The 21,512-nt window shown below is 43.8% G+C and overlaps 4 protein-coding genes across 4 annotated transcripts; 3 read left to right on the plus strand and 1 right to left on the minus strand.

Moving 5' to 3' along the window:
* Positions 1-7,868: 7,868 nt before the first annotated feature.
* On the plus strand, positions 7,869-9,413 carry GCG54_00014748 (uncharacterized protein; the record flags this gene model as incomplete). The annotated part of the gene is made up of 1 exon (XM_045414569.1): positions 7,869-9,413. One exon carries the CDS (start codon positions 7,869-7,871, stop codon positions 9,411-9,413), a length of 1,545 nt encoding a protein of 514 aa, XP_045260691.1.
* An 832-nt stretch (positions 9,414-10,245) lies between these two features.
* On the plus strand, positions 10,246-12,728 carry GCG54_00014749 (uncharacterized protein; the record flags this gene model as incomplete). The annotated part of the gene is made up of 4 exons (XM_045414570.1): positions 10,246-10,505; positions 10,565-11,137; positions 11,497-11,551; positions 11,634-12,728. The coding sequence occupies 4 exons, from the start codon at positions 10,246-10,248 to the stop codon at positions 12,726-12,728; spliced, it is 1,983 nt and encodes a 660-aa protein (XP_045260692.1).
* Positions 12,729-12,890: 162 nt separating this feature from the next.
* Positions 12,891-14,648, minus strand: GCG54_00014750 (Cytochrome P450 monooxygenase FUM2; the record flags this gene model as incomplete). The annotated part of the gene is made up of 5 exons (XM_045414571.1): positions 12,891-13,819; positions 13,908-14,255; positions 14,293-14,389; positions 14,441-14,530; positions 14,595-14,648. The coding sequence occupies 5 exons, from the start codon at positions 14,646-14,648 to the stop codon at positions 12,891-12,893; spliced, it is 1,518 nt and encodes a 505-aa protein (XP_045260693.1).
* A 5,912-nt stretch (positions 14,649-20,560) lies between these two features.
* Positions 20,561-21,400, plus strand: GCG54_00014751 (uncharacterized protein; the record flags this gene model as incomplete). The annotated part of the gene is made up of 1 exon (XM_045414572.1): positions 20,561-21,400. The coding sequence occupies one exon, from the start codon at positions 20,561-20,563 to the stop codon at positions 21,398-21,400; it is 840 nt and encodes a 279-aa protein (XP_045260694.1).
* Between the last annotated feature and the right edge of the window lie 112 nt (positions 21,401-21,512).

Below are 21,512 nucleotides of genomic sequence, written 5' to 3' on the forward strand. Positions count from 1 at the left end.
TTAGCTATTTTAAATAATAAAACCTAATTAGGGGTAACTCTATAGGTATTTATATATAAGATTAAGAGATAACTTATACCTACTATACTTATAGTTACTAATATAGTTTATAAGAACTATCTTTATTTACTTAAAAAGGCTAATTTAAATATTAACCTCTCTATTTAGTATATAGAGTAATATTATTACTATATAGAAATAAAAAGACTTAATATCTTAGAGATCTAAGGAGAACTTATATTATAAACCTTCTTTAAAGTAGTTAGATACTAACTTACTCTAGAGTAAGCTTATACTAAGCTTATATAGCTTATTATAAATATTAGTTTAGGGTTTCTAATATACACTTTAGAGTAGTATAAGATTATCTTCTTAGCCTTAACTTATAAGTATTTATTTATTAAGGGGTTTTAGAGATTAAATATACTATTTATTACTTTAGGAGGGAGGTTTAATAACCCTTCTAATATATATCTTAATAGCTACCTATATAGAGAAGAGTATCTTTAGACCTCTAAAGCTTATAGACACCTAGAGTATACTTATAAAAGGTCTTATAAGTTCTACTAGATCTCTATAGATAATAATAAAGCTTAAGAAATCCTTTTTAGGCTTAATTAAGGAGAGTAGATAAATACTAAAGCTATAATTATATAAAAAGGATAGATCTTAAACTAAATAAGTAATACTAACTATAGAAGAGGTAGCTTATATAGTAGAAGAGGCTAGTAGTATAGAAACTATAGGGGAAGAAGTAGTTAGAATAGTAGATCTAATTAGAGGTTAAACACTAGAGTCCTATTTAATATTATAGCTATAGTAATTAATTTATAAAGTCTTCTTAAAGTGTTTATATTAAGGATATACTTACTTAATACTTCTACCTTATTATATATCTTCTTATATAATATAGTCTATAATAACTATAATGCTATATATTTAGTTAATAATAAATCGCTATTACTAGATGACTTCTATATAGAGTCTAGCTTAGAAAACGTTATAGAAGTAGGTATAACTTAGATTCTAATTTTAAGCTAAGGAACCTATATTCTTAAAGGGATTTTTAAAAGCTAAGATAGATAGGCATTAGGTAACCTTATATTTAAGGATATTATTTATATTAAAGGTTTTTATATTAATATTATATCTAAAAGTCAACTTAATACATAGAAGATCTAGTTTTATAGACTTAATTATACTTTACGTATAGGAAACCTTACTTAAAGCGTAGTTATTACTATACTAATCTAAAAGTATAATTTAGTCTTCCTTAAATATAACCCCCTTTCTTTATACCCTCTTAAAAGCATATTAGTAAGTTTTATATATATTATTACTATAACCTAGCTAGTAAAAGCTTTTTATAAATAAGATATATATAACTATTATAGAGATTAATTAGATAATACATATTTATAATATCTTCATTCTAGCTATTTAGGCTTTAAGGCTTTTAAATATATAGTTAAAAACGTTTAGAGGGTGAAGATATATAGTTTAATATAGATATAATGCGAAATATATACTAGAACTTATATAAAGAAGGTTATCTTATATTTAAAATCAGAAAATAAAGCGATTTATCTATATTATTATATTTTCTAAGATATTTTCTATTACCCTTTTAAAGTAATCTTAAGAGCCTTTTATATCCTAATTATTAAGGATAAATACTTAGGTAAGCTATAGGGGTTCCCTCTAATATACTACTTACTTAAAGAAATCTTTATAGTACTTTTCTACTTTAAATAATAGGTTAGAAAGTAATATAGATTAGTAATTTATATTATCTACTAGGATAATAAGATAGCTATAATTACTATTAATAGTAGTATATACTATTAATACTAAGTAAAGAATAATAGAATTATACTTAAGATACCTCTAATAGATATAAAGGAGCTAATAAGTAGTTTAAAATATACTAACTAAGAGGTGATCCTAAGAGGTATTAAGATATAAGAAGGGGCTAATCTTCCCCTAAAAATATAACTAAAATTAACTTTTATAGAGATTTATCTTTTTAACTAATCCTTATAATAAAAGACTAATTAGAAGTCACTAAATTAAATTAAAGAAGAATAATATACTTAATACTTCTAGTAGTAAGCCTCTTTCTATATATCTATAATTAAGAGAGACTTTTAGCTATACTAGGGATAGATATATATATATAGTTATTATATATACCTACTTAAAAAGGAATAAGAAAAAGGATAAAGAAGAAAGCACTATAAAGTATATCTATAGGGATATATTAGATACCTAGTTAGATATATTAATAACGTATATAACTTATATAAGATCTAAATACCTATACTTAAAAGAGTAATTATAATATATAATATATAGTTTAATAAGTTAAAGTTCTACTTAAAAGAGAATAAATATATAGTAATACTAGCTGAGATTATACGTTATATTATTAAATAAGAACTAAAGCTTAAGTTATTCTTAAACTTAGTATTTAAGCTTCTAAGTATATAGGAATAAGCTAATAATATAATAGAAAATACTTTTAAAGAGTAAGAGACCTTAGTTATATAGTTATAAGATATTATAATATATAAGGAGACCTAAAAGAAGTCTCTAAGAAGTCTTCCTACTCCTAAATAAACTCTAAGACCTTAAATTATAATTAGGAGCTAGAGAGGGGAAACTAATATACTAAATATATCTAATAATAAATCTTATAAATAAACTAAAGAGGTTAGAGATATTTTAGAGGGGGATAATAGTATTTATACTACTCCTAATAAAGGTTAGAGTGAAAATAGTAAACCTTAAATTTAACTTAGAATACTAATACTAAATATAAATAAAGAAGAAAAAGTATTAATACCTCCTAAAAACCTTTCTAAGTTAAAAGATAGAATATATAAAGTTATAAACTAAGTATATAAAATAAAAAGCTTAGAAGAGGCTCTAAAAAGAGCTTATAATTAAAAGGATTATAGAAAGATAAGCTATTTAAGCTAATATAATTAATAACCTCTAGAGCAATTTAGAGACTTTATTTTATTTATTAATAATATCTTAGGGACTTATTCTAATATAACTAATAAGAAAAATAAGTTAGAATAGCTATTCTCTAAGATTAAATACTAAGAAAAGGTCCTCCCTATTAAGGACTAATATACTTAAGAGGCCTTCTTTATAATATTTATACTAAATATAAAAAAGGTAGTAGAAGAAAGTTCTTCTAAGTATATAATACTTCACTTATATATATAAAGTTATATTAGAAGTTAGAAATAGGAGCGTAATAATAAGGATTTAGAGCGAGATATATATATATCTAAGCTCTAATTACCTCCTTAAAGCTAAAAAGAACTTCTAATACTTCTAAAATATCTATATAAGTGCTTTATAGAAATAGTAAAGCTTAAGATTAAGAAACTATAAGAAAAAGAGATATAGTAAAAAATTAACTAATAATCTATATAATTAAGACCTCTACCCCTAAAGTAGGTATTTATATATAAAGTTAATATAAATAGTAATCTAAAGTGTTTTAAGGTTAAAATCTATATATAAGGAGACCTCTAGAAAAAGAGTACCCTAGAAAATATATATATAGTAACTCTTATTATAAAAACCTTTTATATTATAATAGCTTTAGCTACTTAGTTTAATCTTAAAGTATAGTAATTTAATATAGATAATACTTTCTTAAATATAAAGAGGGATCTAAATAGACCTTTAATCTATTATTAACTCTTAGAAGGTTTTAAATATAAAGAAAGGTATATAAAGCTTAATAAAGCTTTATATAGCCTTAGAGATATATTACTCCTCTAGTATAAGTATTTCTTAGTAACTCTAAAAAAACTAAGACTTACTTTAAGCTTAAAAGAGGTATATCTCTTTTAAGATCTTAAATATTAAGTTTTAGTTTTATTCTATATAGATAATATATTTATTCTATACTATTAGGATCACTCCTCTAAAATAAAACAAATTATTAATAAACTAAAAACTAAATATAAACTTAAGGACTAAAGTACTATTAAGTATTATCTTAAGATCTAAGTAGTTAGAGATTATATAGCTTAAAAGGTCTATTTAGTATATAACTTATATATTAAAAAGGTTACTAAGTATTTTAATCTTTAAAAAGGAATATATTTTATAACTTTATTACCCCTTAGGGAACTTAAGAAGAATAAGGAATAAGCTTCTCCTATATATATAAAGGAGTACTAAGAGAAAGTTAGTTCTATACTTTATTTAGTAATAATAGTACGCCTAGATATAGCCTTTATAGCTATATATCTCTTATAGTTTCTTATAAACCTTTTATTAACTTATATAATAGTAGTTAACTAGATAATCTAATACCTCTATATAATATATTTCCTCACTCTTTACTTTAGAGATATAGGGGGTATATAAGCTCTCTAAATTATAGGTAATACTTTATTTACTAATAATAAAGAAATATAGAGATTAGCTTAAAGATATATTATATTCCTCTTTAGAGGTATAATATATTAGAAAGTTATATATTAAAATATTATTATAATATCTATAATAGAAGTAGAGCTTCTAAACCTTAAGAATATTATAAAAAAAGTAATAATATTTAAAAAACTCTTCTATAATATAGTATTAAATATAGGAAAAGATACTTAGAAGATTAACTATAATAATTAATAGATAATCTAACTTATAGTTAGTAATAGAGAATATATTATAATATATCTCTACTATATAGATATCTAGAATATATAGTTATAATAGGAGTTCTAAAAAGGTAGTTTTAATATAGCCTATATACCTATAGACTTAATACTTACTAATAGTCTTATAAAGAACCTTTCTAGAGGTAAGTTTAAATATTTTTATATATTACTAAACCTAATAGATATATATATACTTATTATAAAAGATATAAAGTAGGAATAATAAGAAATAAAGTAGTATAATAGCTAGAAAGTTTATATTTAGCCTTATAGCTAAGAAGCCTAATTTAGCTTATAAAAGCCTAAAAGTAAGTCTAAAAAGCTTAAAAGTAAATATTATTTTAAGCTAAAGCCTTAAATATATATAAAAACCCCTTAAACTTAATAATAAAGCTTAGCCTTAATAGGTATAAAAAGTAGTAATAAATATATCTAACTAGCTCTATTAGTATTAAACTAAGATAGCTATAAGGAGTCTACTAACTATAGTAAGGTTAAAGGGGACTTCTTATCTACTATTAGGTAGAGAGAAGATAGTAAGTATAATACTAAAGGTAGTAAGCATAGTAGGAGGGGTAATAAGTATAATAAGTATAATAGGAGCTAGAGGAGGAGTAGGTATAAGGGTAGGGGTAGCTAGAGGTATAGGAGTAGGTATAATAAGGGTAGAGGTCTTAGTAATACTACTCTAAGTAAAGGTAAAGGTATATTAAATATTAGCTCTCTAGTAATTAAGATCCTATATTTAAAGTTAGTAAAAGATTAAAAAATACTTCTAAAATATAAAAAACACCTTTAAAATTAAAAAATACTTCTAAAAAGGTATTATACTTATAGCTTAGCTTATAGAGTTAGACTTTATAACTTCTTAGAGGTAGTAAGTAAAAAATATTATAATAGGCGCTAGAGGGATATAGGGATAGCTATAAGAAGTAGAGGTATATAAGATATATTAATTCTTCTTATAGTACTTTATACTAGAGGTATTAATAGGAATAAGTATAAAGTTATAATAGTAACTTTAGGTCTTACCTATAAGGGTAGACCTAAAGTACTCTTTATAAGAGACCTTATAGTAGAGGGGTCCTTAAGGAGCTATTTCTAAATAATTAGTATAATACTTTTAATAACTAAGACGCTTTAGATAGTATATATATAAGGTATTATATTTACCCTTATCTTTAACTTCCTTAATAGTAGGATAGGGGAGATAGGGGGGGGGAGGTATAAAGGGGCTAGGGGGTATAATAAGCTCCTTATTATTATTATTATTATTAGAGATAGAGGGGAGGCTATTAATAGTAGTAATAGTAGTATTAATAGTAGCCTTTTTATACTTATATACTTTATATATATAGGTAGCAGCTTTCTTCTTAGAGATAGGTATTATAAATTTTATCTATTAAATAATTAGTAAAGGTTTTAATAATTATATTAAGTAATCTAATAATTATTTTAATAATATATAAGTATTATAGTAGGCGATTTAGGATTTTTAAAAACTTATTTTTATAAACTATAAGTAGTCTAAAGAAGAAAAATTTAATTATAAGAGAGCGTAAGAAGTCTTATTTACCTCTACTACTTATACTTAATAGCTTATACTAACTATATTAGGAAATTTTATTAATTCTAAGTATATTTATAACCTATCTTAATAACTAAGTAACCCTATTAAGTACTTTTACGTTCTATAAATATAACTATAAACATTATTTTTATTTATCTATTTACTTTATTACTTTAAAAGCTATTTTTATATATTTTATATAATAAATTTAGATAGGTTTTAGGTATATAGTAGTGAGAAATAGGTTTTTTAGCTATCTATAATATCTAAGGGGGTATATTATAATACCCTCAATCTAAACTATAACCTCACCGCCTATCACATAATGTATAGTATTACATAAGACGTACGTGTGAATATTAGCCTATAATATAGACCACCCTTCTGAATAGTTACTCCTATAATACACCTTTATTCCTGATGACCTGCGCGCCTGTAACTCGCAAGACCAACCGGCTTTCTGCGTCCCCCACAGACTGACAGCACATCTGCTCAAACGATTACGACTGGTTTCATACATTCAATCAAACTACGTCGTCTTTGGAGCAAAATCAGCGATCGTCTCTATCCGCAGGTCCAGCCTCTTGCCATATCAGTCAGCACTTTGAATAATAGAGACTTTATCCAGGATATCCAACTGGAGCTTGAGGAGTGGTATGCTGAAGTAAGATTCCATGAAATAGACCCTGTCACGAATCCGCAATCTCTTTTTGCCTCTGGGAAGTGGTTTCAGCTTGACCGCCACTGTCTCACTCCAGACCGTTCGTTTGCTCTGGGACTCTATATGCAGATTGATATTCAAGATTCTATGGAGACTTGCGCCAATGTTTCTTCAAAGCTCTGTTTCCTGTTCAGAGAAGTACACGAAGGTACAGCTGTCCAAATCGCTTAGAGCATGGTGCATGTTCTGTTCTCAGCAGGTCTAAGCTATCTCGGGTGTCTATGGAAATCGAAGCGAGTTCGCGAAAAGGCCCAATAGATGGAGTCTTCGGCAACATTTGAAGCGTGCCTCTTAGTTCTCGCCATCGCAGAGGACTGGCATCCTGAGTCTCCATACCGCCAAATCTTCGAGAAACTGGCACAACGTACGATGAAGATGATTTCTGCCGGCGATGTCAATCCTTCACTTTGGAATCCCCCGAGTATAGTAGCAGTCGATGGAGTTCTTCAGGATGAGAATTGGTTCACTTTGGGAGGAGATATGGATCCAGTTGCACTCCAGGACTGGGACAACTGGCTTGGGGGAGCAACACATTGAGTTGGCCGGCTTTCTTCGTTATACATGTAGCTGGGACATATTCAATAATTTAAGGAGAAGTTGTCGTTTAGCTAGGTGTTTTTATTCATAATAGGAGGGGAGACACTGTAGCACCAAGTCAATACAAGGTGCCGGCATTCATCGGCCGGAGTTGTGGGTCCGCGGGCGACCAGCTCCGACGGAGCTTGTGTGGGTCCCTCGGCTGGGTGGTGGTTGGTCAGTGCTTAAACCCGTCAATCGCCACTTTCTTTCCTTTCATTGACATCACGATAATCGTCGCGTCTCCTCGCGCTCATCCCTCAACCGACCATGCGCATACTGCTGACGCCTGTTGGTGCGCGTGACTGGAAATATGGCGACTAGATTTGCGAGAACGTCTTTCGTCTGCGGGCGCTGCCTTCGAAACACCAACCGAATTGAATCCAGAATCCGAGCTACCCCGCGATTTTACTCCTCCGAACGAGCTACCGAAGCTGCCGAGACGCAACAGAAGCAAGATGGGCCTCCGAAAGAGAAGGGCGCAATGTCACGCAGACTGGAGGAAGCTACCGAGGAAGCTCTGTTGACGGGAGGCCGTGCTGGACGACGAGCAGTCGAGGATGCGGGGTTTGATCAAGAGCTCAAGGAGAAGCTTCTCGACAAGGTCCAAACAGCCAAGTTCACATCCGAATTTGCGTCCGCCTTTGCCGAGGCTGAGATGCCCACTTCCGCCGCTGAAGGAACTCGAATCATGGCGACAGCGCAGCCCTGGACTGGCGAGGAATCGCAATCTGACACTGCACTTCGCATGCTGAATGATGCGAGGAAGCCCCTCAAGCCCGAGCTGCGGGGGAAATACCAGATCCCACCAGTTGACATGCGGATACGACGAGAACCGAAAGTCAATGCTGGCCAGCGCGCGGCCAACGCACGCGAACGAGCGTCGACGTACACCGGTATGGGGATGAAGGAGAAGAATGGGCTCAGCGATGCCGAGCGGGAGGAGATGAGGAAGACATTTCGTGAGCGGTTCGAGCCAGGGGCTAGAGCGATGCCGAATACCATATCTGGGCTCGCTGCGCTGGCAAACGAGAGGATAGAAAACGCTATTGCCCTCGGGCAGTTCAAGAACATCCCTCGCGGCAAGGGCGTTGAGAGAGACACTAGGGCGGATAATCCGTTTATTGATACGACGGAGTACATCATGAACAAGATGATCAAGAGACAGGAGATTGTTCCACCTTGGATTGAGAAGCAGCAAGAGCTGGCAAAGGTTGCGGGTGCTTTCAGGGCAAGGTTAAGGAACGATTGGCGGCGGCATGTCGCGAGGATGATTTCCTCTCGAGGAGGCAGCCTCGAGGAGCAGACGCAGAAAGCCGAAGATTATGCACGCGCTGAAGAGTTGCACAACCCGCGCAAGAGGAACAGCGACAGCATTTCAGTGCCGACAAACTCAACGGATGACATCGTCATGGTCAAGATGCGGCAGCAGGCGGCGGAGGATGCGGCAGCCAAAGATGGAGCTGTCGCGGCTACGAAAGAGTCCTCGGCACCTCCGGTAGCCCCGTTCCGCGACTCGGATTGGCTTGAGAGCGAACGCTCGTATATGACCCTCGCTATTGAGAACATGAACGCCATCACGCGGTCATACAACCTCATGGCACCAGAGCTGGCGAAGAAACCGTACTTTTCGCTGGAGCGCGAACTTAGTGCGTGTTACGCCGACGTCGCGCCACAGGTAGCCAGCACCATTAGAGAGAGGGCGACAAGACCTGTTAAGCCGATGTTCGATTCGGCTGGCGCTGGACCGGCGGCCATTTTTGATCGGTTTAGTAAGGAGGGCCAGACGGCCAAGATCTACGACTCGAAAGCTCCTCATTACGGGTTCAAGGAGATGTGGAGAGACATATGGAACTGAGTACTTTTCTCTCGCTTAGACAACAATTGAGCCGAACCACCTTCACAGGCAACATGCAGTCTAAGAGAACGTCATGGCCACACAACCAACGAATGTTCGATGGGATTGCTCAACTGGGCAGTGTAGACTGCGCTAGTGTGCCGCTATGCGCCACATTGTGCGTCGCTTATCGCTCTCGTCGCTTTACTCGCTTTGCGACCGCATGAGGCATCCAAACGACCGTCTCAGGCAGGAAACCGCCTAAGCGGCTTCAGACCCCTTGGAGGAAACGGGTAGACTAATGCTAAGCTCATGCCAAGGCTCCATCTTTTCTTGCGAATCGACACTTCGCAGCACCAAAGTCCCTTCTGCTTTCGTTGTCGCCTTTGCGCAGCGCAGATCTGACCCCAACTTCGACCGCAGCAATGGACTGCGCCGGCTGTCAGCTAGGGCTGAAATGGATCTGGTCTCTCCGCGTAAGGCACCACATTGCCCGCGTCAGGCATCCAGTTGATGCAGAGTAGGCAATATCGTGAGGCAGTGATGGGGGCTGTTGGCGGTTGCCTTGCTTTACATGATAGACCAAAATGCATCTAGATCGGCAAGCAGCTTGGTCATTTTGCATGAGTCTTGTCGCTCACCCACCTAGCTACTGTGCTCGACTACAAAGATATAAGGGTCTTGGCTTTCCTCCTGTCGGAAAACCTCTAATCCCACATCAACTCCAAAAGGTCTATCTCAGTCTTGGGCAACATATAATTATCAAATATTCCAACCTCATTTATACTTAGCTTCACCATCTCCCCAGAAAACCCGTCCTTTAATACACGCACTGCTCATCCAAGTCGACAACATGGCCGTCTCAGATAAATACTCCCTCGCGGTCCTCATCATCTTCATTACCCTTTCTATCCCCACACTGTTCGTCACATTTAAACATGGCGTACGAGGATGGGCAATTCTCGGATGGGGTTATCTCTTCATCTTTTGCAGTTTGAAGATTATCGGCTCCGGCATGGCCTTGGGCGACCCTCAGAGCAGCGGCGCCACCATCGTCTCCAGCGTTGGCTTGTCACCTCTCCTGCTCGCACTTTCTGGTGTTCTACATGAGGCGTTAGTATCCCATCTCAGCACATCAGGCCGCGGCACATAACTGACGTTGCATTTCACAGTCGATTCTACCACACCAGCCTGTCTAAGTGCAGCGCAAACCACAAGCGAGACCTCATTTTCGTCCTTATGTTCCACATGTTCACCATGTTAGGTGTCGTCCTCATCGCGATCGGCATGTCCCGCCTCATGAAGCACGCCTCTCCCGACGACGTCTCCAAAGGCTGGACCCTCGCCAAGGCCGGGGCCGTCATCATCTTCCTCAGCTGGGTAGCTCTCGCTGCAGGTGCCGCCTTCACCGTTTTCCAAGGCTACATGCGCAGTGCCGGCCGCCCTCAGAAGAAGGCCGCCGTCGTGCTCCTCGCAGCGGTCCTCTTCGCGCTGCCGTTTGTGGGCGTGAGAGTCATCGCGACGCTGGCATATGTCGTATCGGAGAACAGCTCGCTCAGCGCCGCGACCGGTTCTGTGATGGTGAAGGTGTGGTTGTACCTCTTTGAAGAGCTGGCTGCCACGCTCATCCTCGTGATCAATGGTGCTTTGGCCAGGAATGTCAAGAAGCTCGATCAGGAGTCTGTTGTCAACGGAGGATGGGAGACCCGGCCGGCAGATGCGGAGCAACAGGCCTACGAGCGGAAGTAAGACTGAGGTGCATTTTTTATGATGTAGCTAGTAGGGACTTTAGGTACTGCCAGCTTTTGATATACATTTTCACTTGTCAGACTTTGCCTCTTTCAGCTACGGCCACAAGATAGACGCAGGCCCAGATTTAGCTGCTGAAGTTTTATTCTCATTGGTCACGAAGAAGTAAAAAACGGTGTCTTATTCCGAAGTAAGCGCCGCTGACGCAATCTCATGAGCACATTGTCACGATCAGCGACGCTTTGTGGGCCAACTTCATTTGACAACATACTGCTTTTGTTTAAACGCTCTCGATGGTAATTTTATGATTTCTATTGCGGTAATAACTGAAAAGAAACATGGGCCAGTCTCGTAGGTCACATACCAAGTCACGAAACGGGTGCAAGGAATGTAAGGCCAAGAAGATTAAGGTGAGCAGGTTGTGGGCATCACTTCAGCACCTAATTTCACCTCAATGACTCTGACAAACGCATCTATAAGTGCGATGAACAGGTTCCATGTGGTCGCTGCAGCAAGTTCTCCTTGGCCTGCAGCCTGTCCACAGAGTCTACCACTTCAACCAATCCTCCACGTCACTCTCTAGCATCAAAACCCATCGACAGCATTGACAGCAGCAGCCCTTCAACCTCCATCGACACCTTTGAGGCTTCTGACTTTGCTCTTTTCAATCACTTCCTGACGACGACTCTTCCATGTCTTGCTCTCAAAAACGAGGCGCTGCTCATGTCATGGAAATCAGACCTTCCCAATCTGGCACCCAAGTTTCCTTACCTCCTGCACGAAGTTCTAGCTGTATCAGCCATTCATCTCCATCATCTCAATCCCGGAAGCTTGATCAACTACCAGCGCGTGGCATGGGGCCACCAAGCCAAAGCCTTTAGCCAGTTCCGCGATGCGTTGTCCCCGGAAGTGGCTGCACACCAAGTACACGCCCTCTTCGCTTGCTCGGCGCTCATGTCCAACTACTACTTCGCCTCATTCGAAGACCCCTCTTCACTCCTATTCACTAGCGACCCTCCTGGACCTCCTGAATGGATATTTCCCGTTCGCGGCTGCGCAACACTCGTCCGCCAGCTCAGAGGTCCTTTGGAAGCCAGCACGTCGTGGACAACCCTGCAGTCATCTTTGGACACCTGGTCTGGCAGCCCTCCATGTCCAGAGGGGCCTGAATGGGAGCCGGAACTTCAGTCTATGGAGGCAAAACTATCAGCCCTGTCGCTGTCGTTTAGCCAACATCCGAGACCTTTGTACGAAGAGGATTGCCAGCTGTTGAGAAAATGCTTCAAAATAGCAGGTAAGGCCGGAGATGCTTCGTGTAAGGTCTCAGCAATGATGTTCGGCGGCGCGGTATCCGATGAGTTCTTGAAAGACATGACTGAACGCAAGCGTCCTGAGACTCTGGTTATGATGGCTTTCTGGTGCGTCCTGATAAGTCGTGTGAATCAGAGGCACTGGCTGAGAAGCGAGTCGGTACCAGAGGCTATTCTGGGTGTGATCGAGAGGCATCTACCGCCGGAGTATTTAGAGCTGATACGCTGGCCTGCGCAACAGATTAGGTCTGCACATGGCGATGTACCCATGCAATAGATCAACCAAAACAAATCACAGCAATAAAAATGTTCTTGCACCTGTATTAGCCGTGGAAACAGTCTCTTACCAGCTCATACCTGATATTGAGAGACAAACTCAATGTCACGCTCGTCATGTGCAACAAAGCCCTACAAACCAATTCTTGTTACTTCGAACTCATCAATCTGTCTTTGGAAGATCCTCTCGACGGTGGAAACGAACCATCAAAGCAGGTTTCTTCCACATGAGGAATAACCGCGCCTGGCCCATCAAATCCACCTCTTTGCTAACCAGCTCCCAGTCATACAAGAAGACCATCTTGGCCACAATAATCTTCATCTCCAGATACGCCAAATTGGACCCCAGACATGCTCTTGGTCCCTTCGAAAACGGTTGACTAGCTTCCTTGTTGTCTCCATAAGAATCATCGAGCCAGCGCTCCGGTATGAATGAGTACGGATCCTTCCAGTATCGTGGGCTGTGCGATGTAGCCCACTGGTCGACACTAACCGTAACTCCCTCCGGGATCATGTGTCCGTCGATAACGGCTCCGGGACACGTGCGCGGCAATCCGAAGGAAGCAGGCGAGAATATCCGCAAGCTCTCCTCGATGACGGCGTTGAGGTACGGCAGCCTAGACGCAGACTCGCCCGTGATTTCTTCGACAGATCCAAACGCATTTCGTACCTCTTCGCTCAATTTGTCAAGACGTGTTCTGTCTTTGAGCAGATAGTAAGCCAGGGCAAGCAAGCATGTTGCCGTCGTCTCGGAGCCGCCCACAATCAGCGTACTGGATTGGTTCACGAGCTCTGCTCTGGACACCTCATTTCCGCCTTTGCGCAGGATGTAGGAGAAGAAATCGTCGCGATGTGCCGAGTCGCCCATTTCAAGCCGTTTATCGAGCTTCTCCCCGGTTAATCTGTTGTGCATTGCGTACTTGGCGGCGGAGTCCTTGGGGAGCATGAATGGGAGGATTAGATTCATGAGGGGGAGTCGCCTGCGGAGACTGCTGAGCATGTTGAAGTAACCGCCGTCAATGATGATGGAGACCCAAACGTTAGTCTTTCCTTGGCCTACTGCATCGAAGGATTCGCCAAACGTCAGGTCGCCTGGAACGATGGACCACGTCAGTATGGGGATTTCAGCCGCACCACAACCGTATCTGTGGTCAACGTCGGTGAAAAAGACGTATCATACCGATGATATCAAAGGTCAACCAAGTAAACGCTTCTTCCATGTTAATGCCAGGTCCCCCTGCACAGCCAATCCGCCCCAGTTGTGCGAGGAAAAGATCGACGTATCGATGGATGACAACCTCTTGATCATGCAAGGCTTTTGCGCTGAAAGCGTGTGCTAGGTATCGCCTCTGTCTCGTATGCTCCTGAGGGTCTAGAACTGTGACGATGTCAGGTTGGTCACCTGTAGTCTGATACCACGATGTTTTGTAGAATGGCCGTTTGCCCTTCATCGTATGACCGTAAATGTCGCGATAGGCTGGAACCGTGGCGAATGACAACTCATTTGGTGCTATCCGGACCACTTCTCCTATGGTTCATGACAAGACTGCTTCAGCACGAGCTACGATACATGATCTGTAGCAGCGACTGACCATATTTGAGATGGGCTTTCTCCATGATAAATGGATGTCGGCCAGACGTCCATGCCAAAGCATACCACAGCTACAAATCATATGAGCGAGGATCTAATTTTCAGTGTAAACTTGGACCTACATCTGAAATGGCGGCCAGCTTTGGTCCTGGAAACTTAGCCAGTGGGTGAAAGACGAGCCGGTAGATGCATATGACGAGGAAGTATGAGGCCTCAAAAATATTACTTGTTAGCCGGTGGGATCGGGAGTGCAAAGTTGCGCTGCAAGCCACTTACCACTGCAATGGTCGAGACAGCGATTAATGCTGTCGAGTACCTCATGCTCATCATCGCTAGTGTGGGAGCTTGATTCACGATTGAAAATTTTCTCGAGATAAAATAGCCGCCCGGTGGCTCTGTGTACTGAGGATCAGTCCCAGAGGTATCGCATGCAATCCTGCTGCGGCAGACAGATTGTGGAAGCGGGTTCCTGGTGCTTTTAATTTGGAAATAACCACCGAGCTGCTCCCCGCGGCATTTCCGTATTCACCATTAGAAGGCATTGAGTTCATACGCAGGTAAAGCTTAGCGGAAACCCTATGGTTACGAGTCGCGACGCGTCAAAACCTTCCTCAGCGCTGCCAGTGGGAAGGTTACCGAGACCGAGCGATATCACGGAAGAGGCAATACCTCGGAGGCTCGGGGCCAAGATGGAAGCCTACCTCAAGAAAGAGGCGATGATTACGGAATTCGATCCACGGAAACCATGGGAATATGTACGTTCGCACCGATGATGTCAGTTGAGGTGGCCGCCATGATCAAAATTTGGTTTTGATTGGAGTATACTTCGACGCTTGGCAAAATTTTGCCATTCTTCGCAGAAATAAACTGAACAGGTGTGATTGCGGTAATATCACAGCTGTGCAACCTGATATTTGCTCAAATGAAGGCGAACCGTAGCTCCAACTATCGCAGGGCGTTGTGTTAGATGGAGAGAGCACATGCAAACACTTCTTTGGCGCCGTCAATTTGAACTACTCAATATGTCGCTTCATGTTCGTTTTAGTTACAGGAAATGCTAATATCTGCTCAAAACCGGGTTCAGGTCTTGCATACGCGCGGATGACGATATGGGAATGCATTGGTTGTGGTACCAAATTATGCTAGACGATTATCATAGATGGTTAAGAAATATTTAATAATATTATTATGAGGTTGCCTTTACCAGTACACAACTCCAGTGATGTTAATACGTTTCCCCAAGGCATCATACTTTCACCGCCTAGAGTTATCCGCCAAATAGCTGAATCATGCTCTGCAACTACTTTACTTGAAGGAGCGCCTCCGCAAGTCTAGAACTAGCTTAGTGGGGTTTCCTCAAAGCGCTGTTCTACCGGAAAGCATTTGGAAGCCTTCACAAAAGTAAGATTTCTAGAGAATCACATGAATGATTCTACATCACCTGCAATGAGGTTGGGGTGTCGTTCTTGGCTATCTGCTACCTACCAGGCTAACATCTGTCAACCCAAAAACCTAAGTGCCAGCCCCGATCTCTACAATTAAGGGGAAAAACATCTAAACATCATACCTAAAAACACGGAAATCGAAGACCTTGACGGCGTTGACATTCAAACAGCCAGGACACACACGCAAAGAAGACGTCAACGGCGCTGCCCCTCTCGCCAAGACCCAAGCCGTCCCCCTGGCTAAATGAGAATGTCTTCAACCGCTAGTGTCTAAGACACGGATGGGCGGCAATCGGAATGCAGACCCATAATTGCCGTCAGCCGAGAGAGTCCGAATCAACTTGTCTGTTTTTGACACAGGAGAGTCTCTGAAGGGATCACCTGCTCTGGTGTCTGCTGAGGCGCAGTGTGGGTTATGTCTTTGAGCCTGATGAGAACAGTTCCTTCTGTGGCTGTGTAGGAGGTGATAATGGATCTGGGAGCTATTCCTGTGAAGATGGTCTTGAACATCATCTTCCTGTCGCGCGGGAGGGAGGAAGATTTGCTTGTTAAGGGAACTATGAAACGCGGCTGAAAATTTGTCCTAATTTTTCATCTGGAGAATTGGTATGTGCTCACACAGTTGTTTCAAAATGTCCTTAAAACTGACTGTCGAGAGAGTTAGGGTATTATCTGTCATAAGAGATAAGCAAGTCTCTTAAATAGGATCTCCTTACGCTCATCACCCCAAATAAAGACATTGCAGCAAAATCGACACTTGCCTGCTACCAAATTGTGAACTAGATCAGTGGAACGATTGACGTTAAAGGAGTAAAAGGGTGGTCGCCCTCAGCAAAATAAAAGGATTGGGCCCTAACCAGGGATCGAACCTGGGACCTCTCCCATGCGTGCTGACTGCTGTCAACCCTAAGGGAGAATCATACCGCTAGACCATCAGGGCGATTGAACCAGACCACTGGCTCGTGTCTGAATTCGAAAGTTTGCATACTATGACCCTTTCATTGTCCCTCTCATTTCTGATCATCGTTTTGACAATTCTAGTGGCACCTCCAGCGCTCGCTGATCATCTCGTCTCCCCCAATAGCGCAAATTGACGCCCAGCGGCGCATGCACAGAGCGCTCTGCGCCAGTCATCCAATGCCAAGCAATTCTAGAACGCCTCCTAGGCCCCCGTCTGGCCAGCAATAGTTTCTGGATCCCGCAAATCACCCCAAATTAAACCAGAAAAACAAAAGAAGCATCCGCCCCATCTGGCATACAAGCAACGCTGCTGAGCCTCTCGATCCAGCGGGTGATCGCTCAATGCAGCGAAGAGCGATCTTCAGGAACGGGCATTTCCTGCCTTAGTGCGCTTGCGTTCCTCCTGCCCTGCCGGGGCAACAAGCCCGGCCGCGTGCCATTGACGACCAGTGGTAGGTAGCCGATGCTGCGCTGAACATGGCGTTCCCTGGCACATGCACTGCGGGCGGATGGGCGAAATGGAAAAGCACAATAATAACAGAAACGCTATTCTTAGAGGCAAACAAATCAATCAATCAATCAATCAATCAATCAATCAATCAATCAATCAATCAAGCAATCAAGCAATCATCCAGGCCCTATCATCCGCTATCCGGGTGCATCCCACATGCAGCTACCGGTACGCTATAGCCTAGATGCGGCCTTTCAAATTCTTGTGCTGTTTTCTGTTTCTCACACAGCCTGCATGTTTGCCAGATTCTTCTTTTTCGTCAGGTCGTCTGAACTTTTTGTTTCTTGCGGTAAACAGCAATAAGCTTGTCTGTCCAGCGCTTGTGCGATACAACCCCCCGTGCCCCCTAAAGCCCCCCAGGCGTTCGTTCACAGGCCTAAAAAGACCAGACGGTTTTAAGGAGTCAAGGGCCTCCGTCGAGGGAGAAACATGGCAAAACCGCCGTTCCCTGAGACCGGCAGTAGCTCCGCTTCCTTGCCCTGACGAGGCCTATGACGCGTTCGGGGATCGCCACTGGTCTCTGCTACCTCTTCCTCCTCTTGCACCGCCTAGTGGGGAATCCGACGTATCGCTGAATTAACCAGCTTGGAAAGAAGGGGGAATTGGAAGAACCAGCAAAGGGCAAGAAAAAAGTGGTGATTGTGTGCCCACACCCGGGTGGGACCGGCCCTCCGTACCCGTCGCCTCTGCCCTGGAACCAGCTGGGAGCAGATCCAGAAGCCTCGCCCCCTTTCGCCAGCCCAGTTGCCAGTGCCAGTGAACCCCGGCCGCGTACGGGCCGTTGAGCGGCAGCGGCACCTTGGATCGGATCATGGGGGCCGGTCGGGAGAGGCAGATGGAGCTGGCATGGACACGGATTACACCGCAGCGAGTACGAAGCTCAGTAAATGAGCTGCGAGGCGCTGCCGTGATGTTCGTCCAGCATGTTGGCGGTATAATAAAGTAAACGAGGAGCAATACCGAGATGGGTTGATGGGATACCCCCCATCTGTCCAATGCCTAGACAGCAAAGCTGTATGCCAGGTGGACTTCACATGGTTGACCGCCTTGATTGATGGATTGGCTTAATCTCCAGAAACCAATGCAGCAAGCAAGCAGCTTCTCAACAAGGCGTCCGTCAGTGGGCTGTCATCCGGTTTCCCCATCGGACGATTCGACTGTGTTCATGCTGGCTTGCATGATTGCAAGTAACTCGGTCGGATGGCTTCGGTATTCCGTCGTGGACAGTCCTCTCGCGGGGCTCGAGAGGGGTATTTCGGGGGCTAGAATATGCATGCTGACAACATGTTGATGGTTAAACTGACAGTGAGGAGATGTCCAAGCTGACGAGAAGGAGCCCACCATCAAGGCTGCTTGTGAGACAACGTCATGGAGGGCGAACAGTGACGACGATTCTCACGCAGGACTTCGACTTTTAGGAGCCGGGTGTGTGGTTGCGGTTGTGCTGGACGGGTTCTGTGGTGAGAGATTTAACTTTATGCAACCTCGGGACGTGTGTGCCTCCACCGGATCTCCACCGTAAGCTTGGAAGGGGCGTTTTTTTGTGAGAATTTTCTTCCTGTGAAGGACTTTTTCGAGAAACCTGAATCGTCGACGAGTTCTTTTTCTCGTTGGTGTGTGTCACTGCGGGACGGCAACGGAACGGGATCACCAACGAAACCCACTGACGGTATGGTGGATGCCCTACCTCACGTTAGGTCGAGAGTTTGTGTAGCTTCGAGAGCCAGAGAGGTGTGTCACTGCTGGTGCTGTACCCATATGTGTGAGTTGTTCCTGAGCGGCGTCCAACAAGAGTTCGCCGTTGCAGGTCCAGTTCCGGGTCCATGTCCCCAATCCAAGGTTCCAGACCCCCCGTGGCTGCTCTTCCCACGCTTCCCCCTCACGACAACACGCGCCAACGAGCGGGTGTACCTGGCGGCGGCGCTTGCTGCCGGCATTTGCTTGGGATCCACGGGGCGGACTGGACTCTCACTGGGCCTTGACGGGTTCAATGTTGTGTGTTCCATTCGTTCAGTGCGGTGTTTACCTGCACTAATGCCAGGTACATCGCTCCCAGTATGTACGGCTAGAGCTACACATTGCTTGGTTGCGCACAAACTTCAACAGCCGCCAAAGTACCTTCTTCCCAGTGCTGCACGACTGACGCAGGGCCAACGCGTGGTTTTTTTGTGCTCTCGTTGGCGCCCGGATCGACATGCTGCTCTTCTCCATCCGAAGTCCTTCCATCAATCCATCCCACTCACACACAAAAACTGGACATGTACATACATCCAGGTGTGTCCAACTTTTCAGTTCCCAAGATGCCAATTGGCAGGCCGCCGCACGAATAGGCGGTATTACAGAGTCGCAGTAATCTGTTTCCCAATGGCGCCCAGCTGGGAAATGCCCGGGGAGCAGCTTGGACTCGATCCGTGGCCAAGCTTTGGCGTGCGGTGAAATTACCTTCCCCACCCCCTTTTCCCGCATCACCGTCAACACACCGTCCAATCCTGCGCCTGGCCCTGGGCGTCCGGCGGTGCACCCTCCCTCCTCCATGATCCATCCCAGAGTCCACTGTCCCAGTCACTTTGTCACTCTCCACCAGCGACTGTCACCTCCTCTCTCTGTCTTCTCGGCTGGAACAACTGGGAGCACTGGGAGGAGAGCTGGACCGCCCATTGGAACATCTCCACATCGCACCCCTCCCCTGTGGCCCCGTGTGTCTTGGTTCCGCGGTGCGTGTGTGTGGCCCTCACCTTCTCAAGCCCTGGAACCAAAAAAGACGCCCACCACGTCGGCTGGCCCTCCTCTCGGTCATGACTTCCTGGGCCCGCCTTGCCTCTTTAGGAGTCTGTTCCTGACTAGACAGGGTTATCGACGAGCCGTGATGGGCTGTTGGACGGCGCACGATAGAGCTGGACGCGCCTGCTTGTTGACGACGCCCCTGTCGGTGCGCCTGTCCACCCCTGTCCTCCCATGTTGCTCGTTAACACCCACATCCAAGGAGGAACATGGACGGGGGGCCGCCAGAGACAGCCAGACGCAGAGTGCGCTGCGATCTAATGAGATATGTTTCCTTCCCTTCAAAATGGGCCTCACCTCCCTCCCTTTTTCACTCTGCCCCCATCCCGGTTTCCCTCCTTGCTTCACGCTCCCTCTCCTTCAACCACCATCGTCCACAACTCCGCGAGTCAAATCGCTGTCACTCTTTTCGGACGGGTATCAAAAGCAAAAAATCGAGCCAAGCCATTTTTACCTTCCCAATACATACTATCTAGCGTTCACGAGTTGACGACTCTCTTTCTCACGACATCCTCCCGAAACACGCAACGGTAAAAACATTCAAGATGCAGCTCATCAACAACCTCGTCCTCCTCGCGGCCGCCGCCTCCGCCCACCCCTCCCTCCACGGCCACCAGCACTTCCACGAGCGCCGCACCGTCGACGCCGTCCAGGAGCGCGACGCGACCTTCATCAAGAACGTCGCCCCCGCCGCGTCGTCCACCACCTCTTCCGCCGCCCCCGCCGCCACCTCCTCCGGCTCCTCCTCCGGCACCGGCGTCTACACCCCCTTCTGCTCCGGCAAGACCAAGCGCGCCACCATCGAGCAGATCGCCTACTCCGGCAACACCGGCGCCGACGGCGACTGGGGCTGCAACATGCAGATCATCGACGAGAACGCCCTGAGCCTGTACAACTACACCACCACCTTCACCTCCTCCAAGGACAGCTTCACCTGCTCCTGCTTCAACAAGATCGGCCCCAAGGGCCTGATCGACGGCGCCTGGTTCGCCGCCATCACCTTCACCGTCAAGGAGGGCGCCGCCAAGCACGTCGCCTTCGAGGCCGACTCCCAGGGCTCCTGCGCATGCGGCCCCGGCACTGAGGTCCCCAAGACCTTCATCGGCCAGTTCGCCGGCACCTGGCTCGAGTTCGACTGGGGCTCCACCCCCAACGGCGGCAACTCCGGCGCTGACGCCTCCGTCCTCGTCGCTGCTGCCTCCAGCATGAGCTACTACGGCATGAAGGTCGCCGCCAACGACAAGACCTGCTCGTGGGTCAAGTCCGACGGCACCAACGAGGGCGCCTACATGTCCGGCATGGAGGCCGAGGACGGTGTCGGCTGCAAGGGCTACTACACCGGCCACCTCGACGTCACCCTCGGCGACAACTTCTCCACCAACTAAGAGACTCCAGAAATGTCTCTGGCATTTTGATGGGTTTTCTAGTGGTTCCGTGACGAGGGTTTTTGAAAAATCATTCAAATGGGTTGCGGTTTTTCGTCGGGGAACAAGAGGA

Source organism: Colletotrichum gloeosporioides, assembly GCF_011800055.1.
Source record: "Colletotrichum gloeosporioides strain Lc1 chromosome Unknown consensus_66, whole genome shotgun sequence".
NCBI lineage: Eukaryota > Fungi > Ascomycota > Sordariomycetes > Glomerellales > Glomerellaceae > Colletotrichum > Colletotrichum gloeosporioides.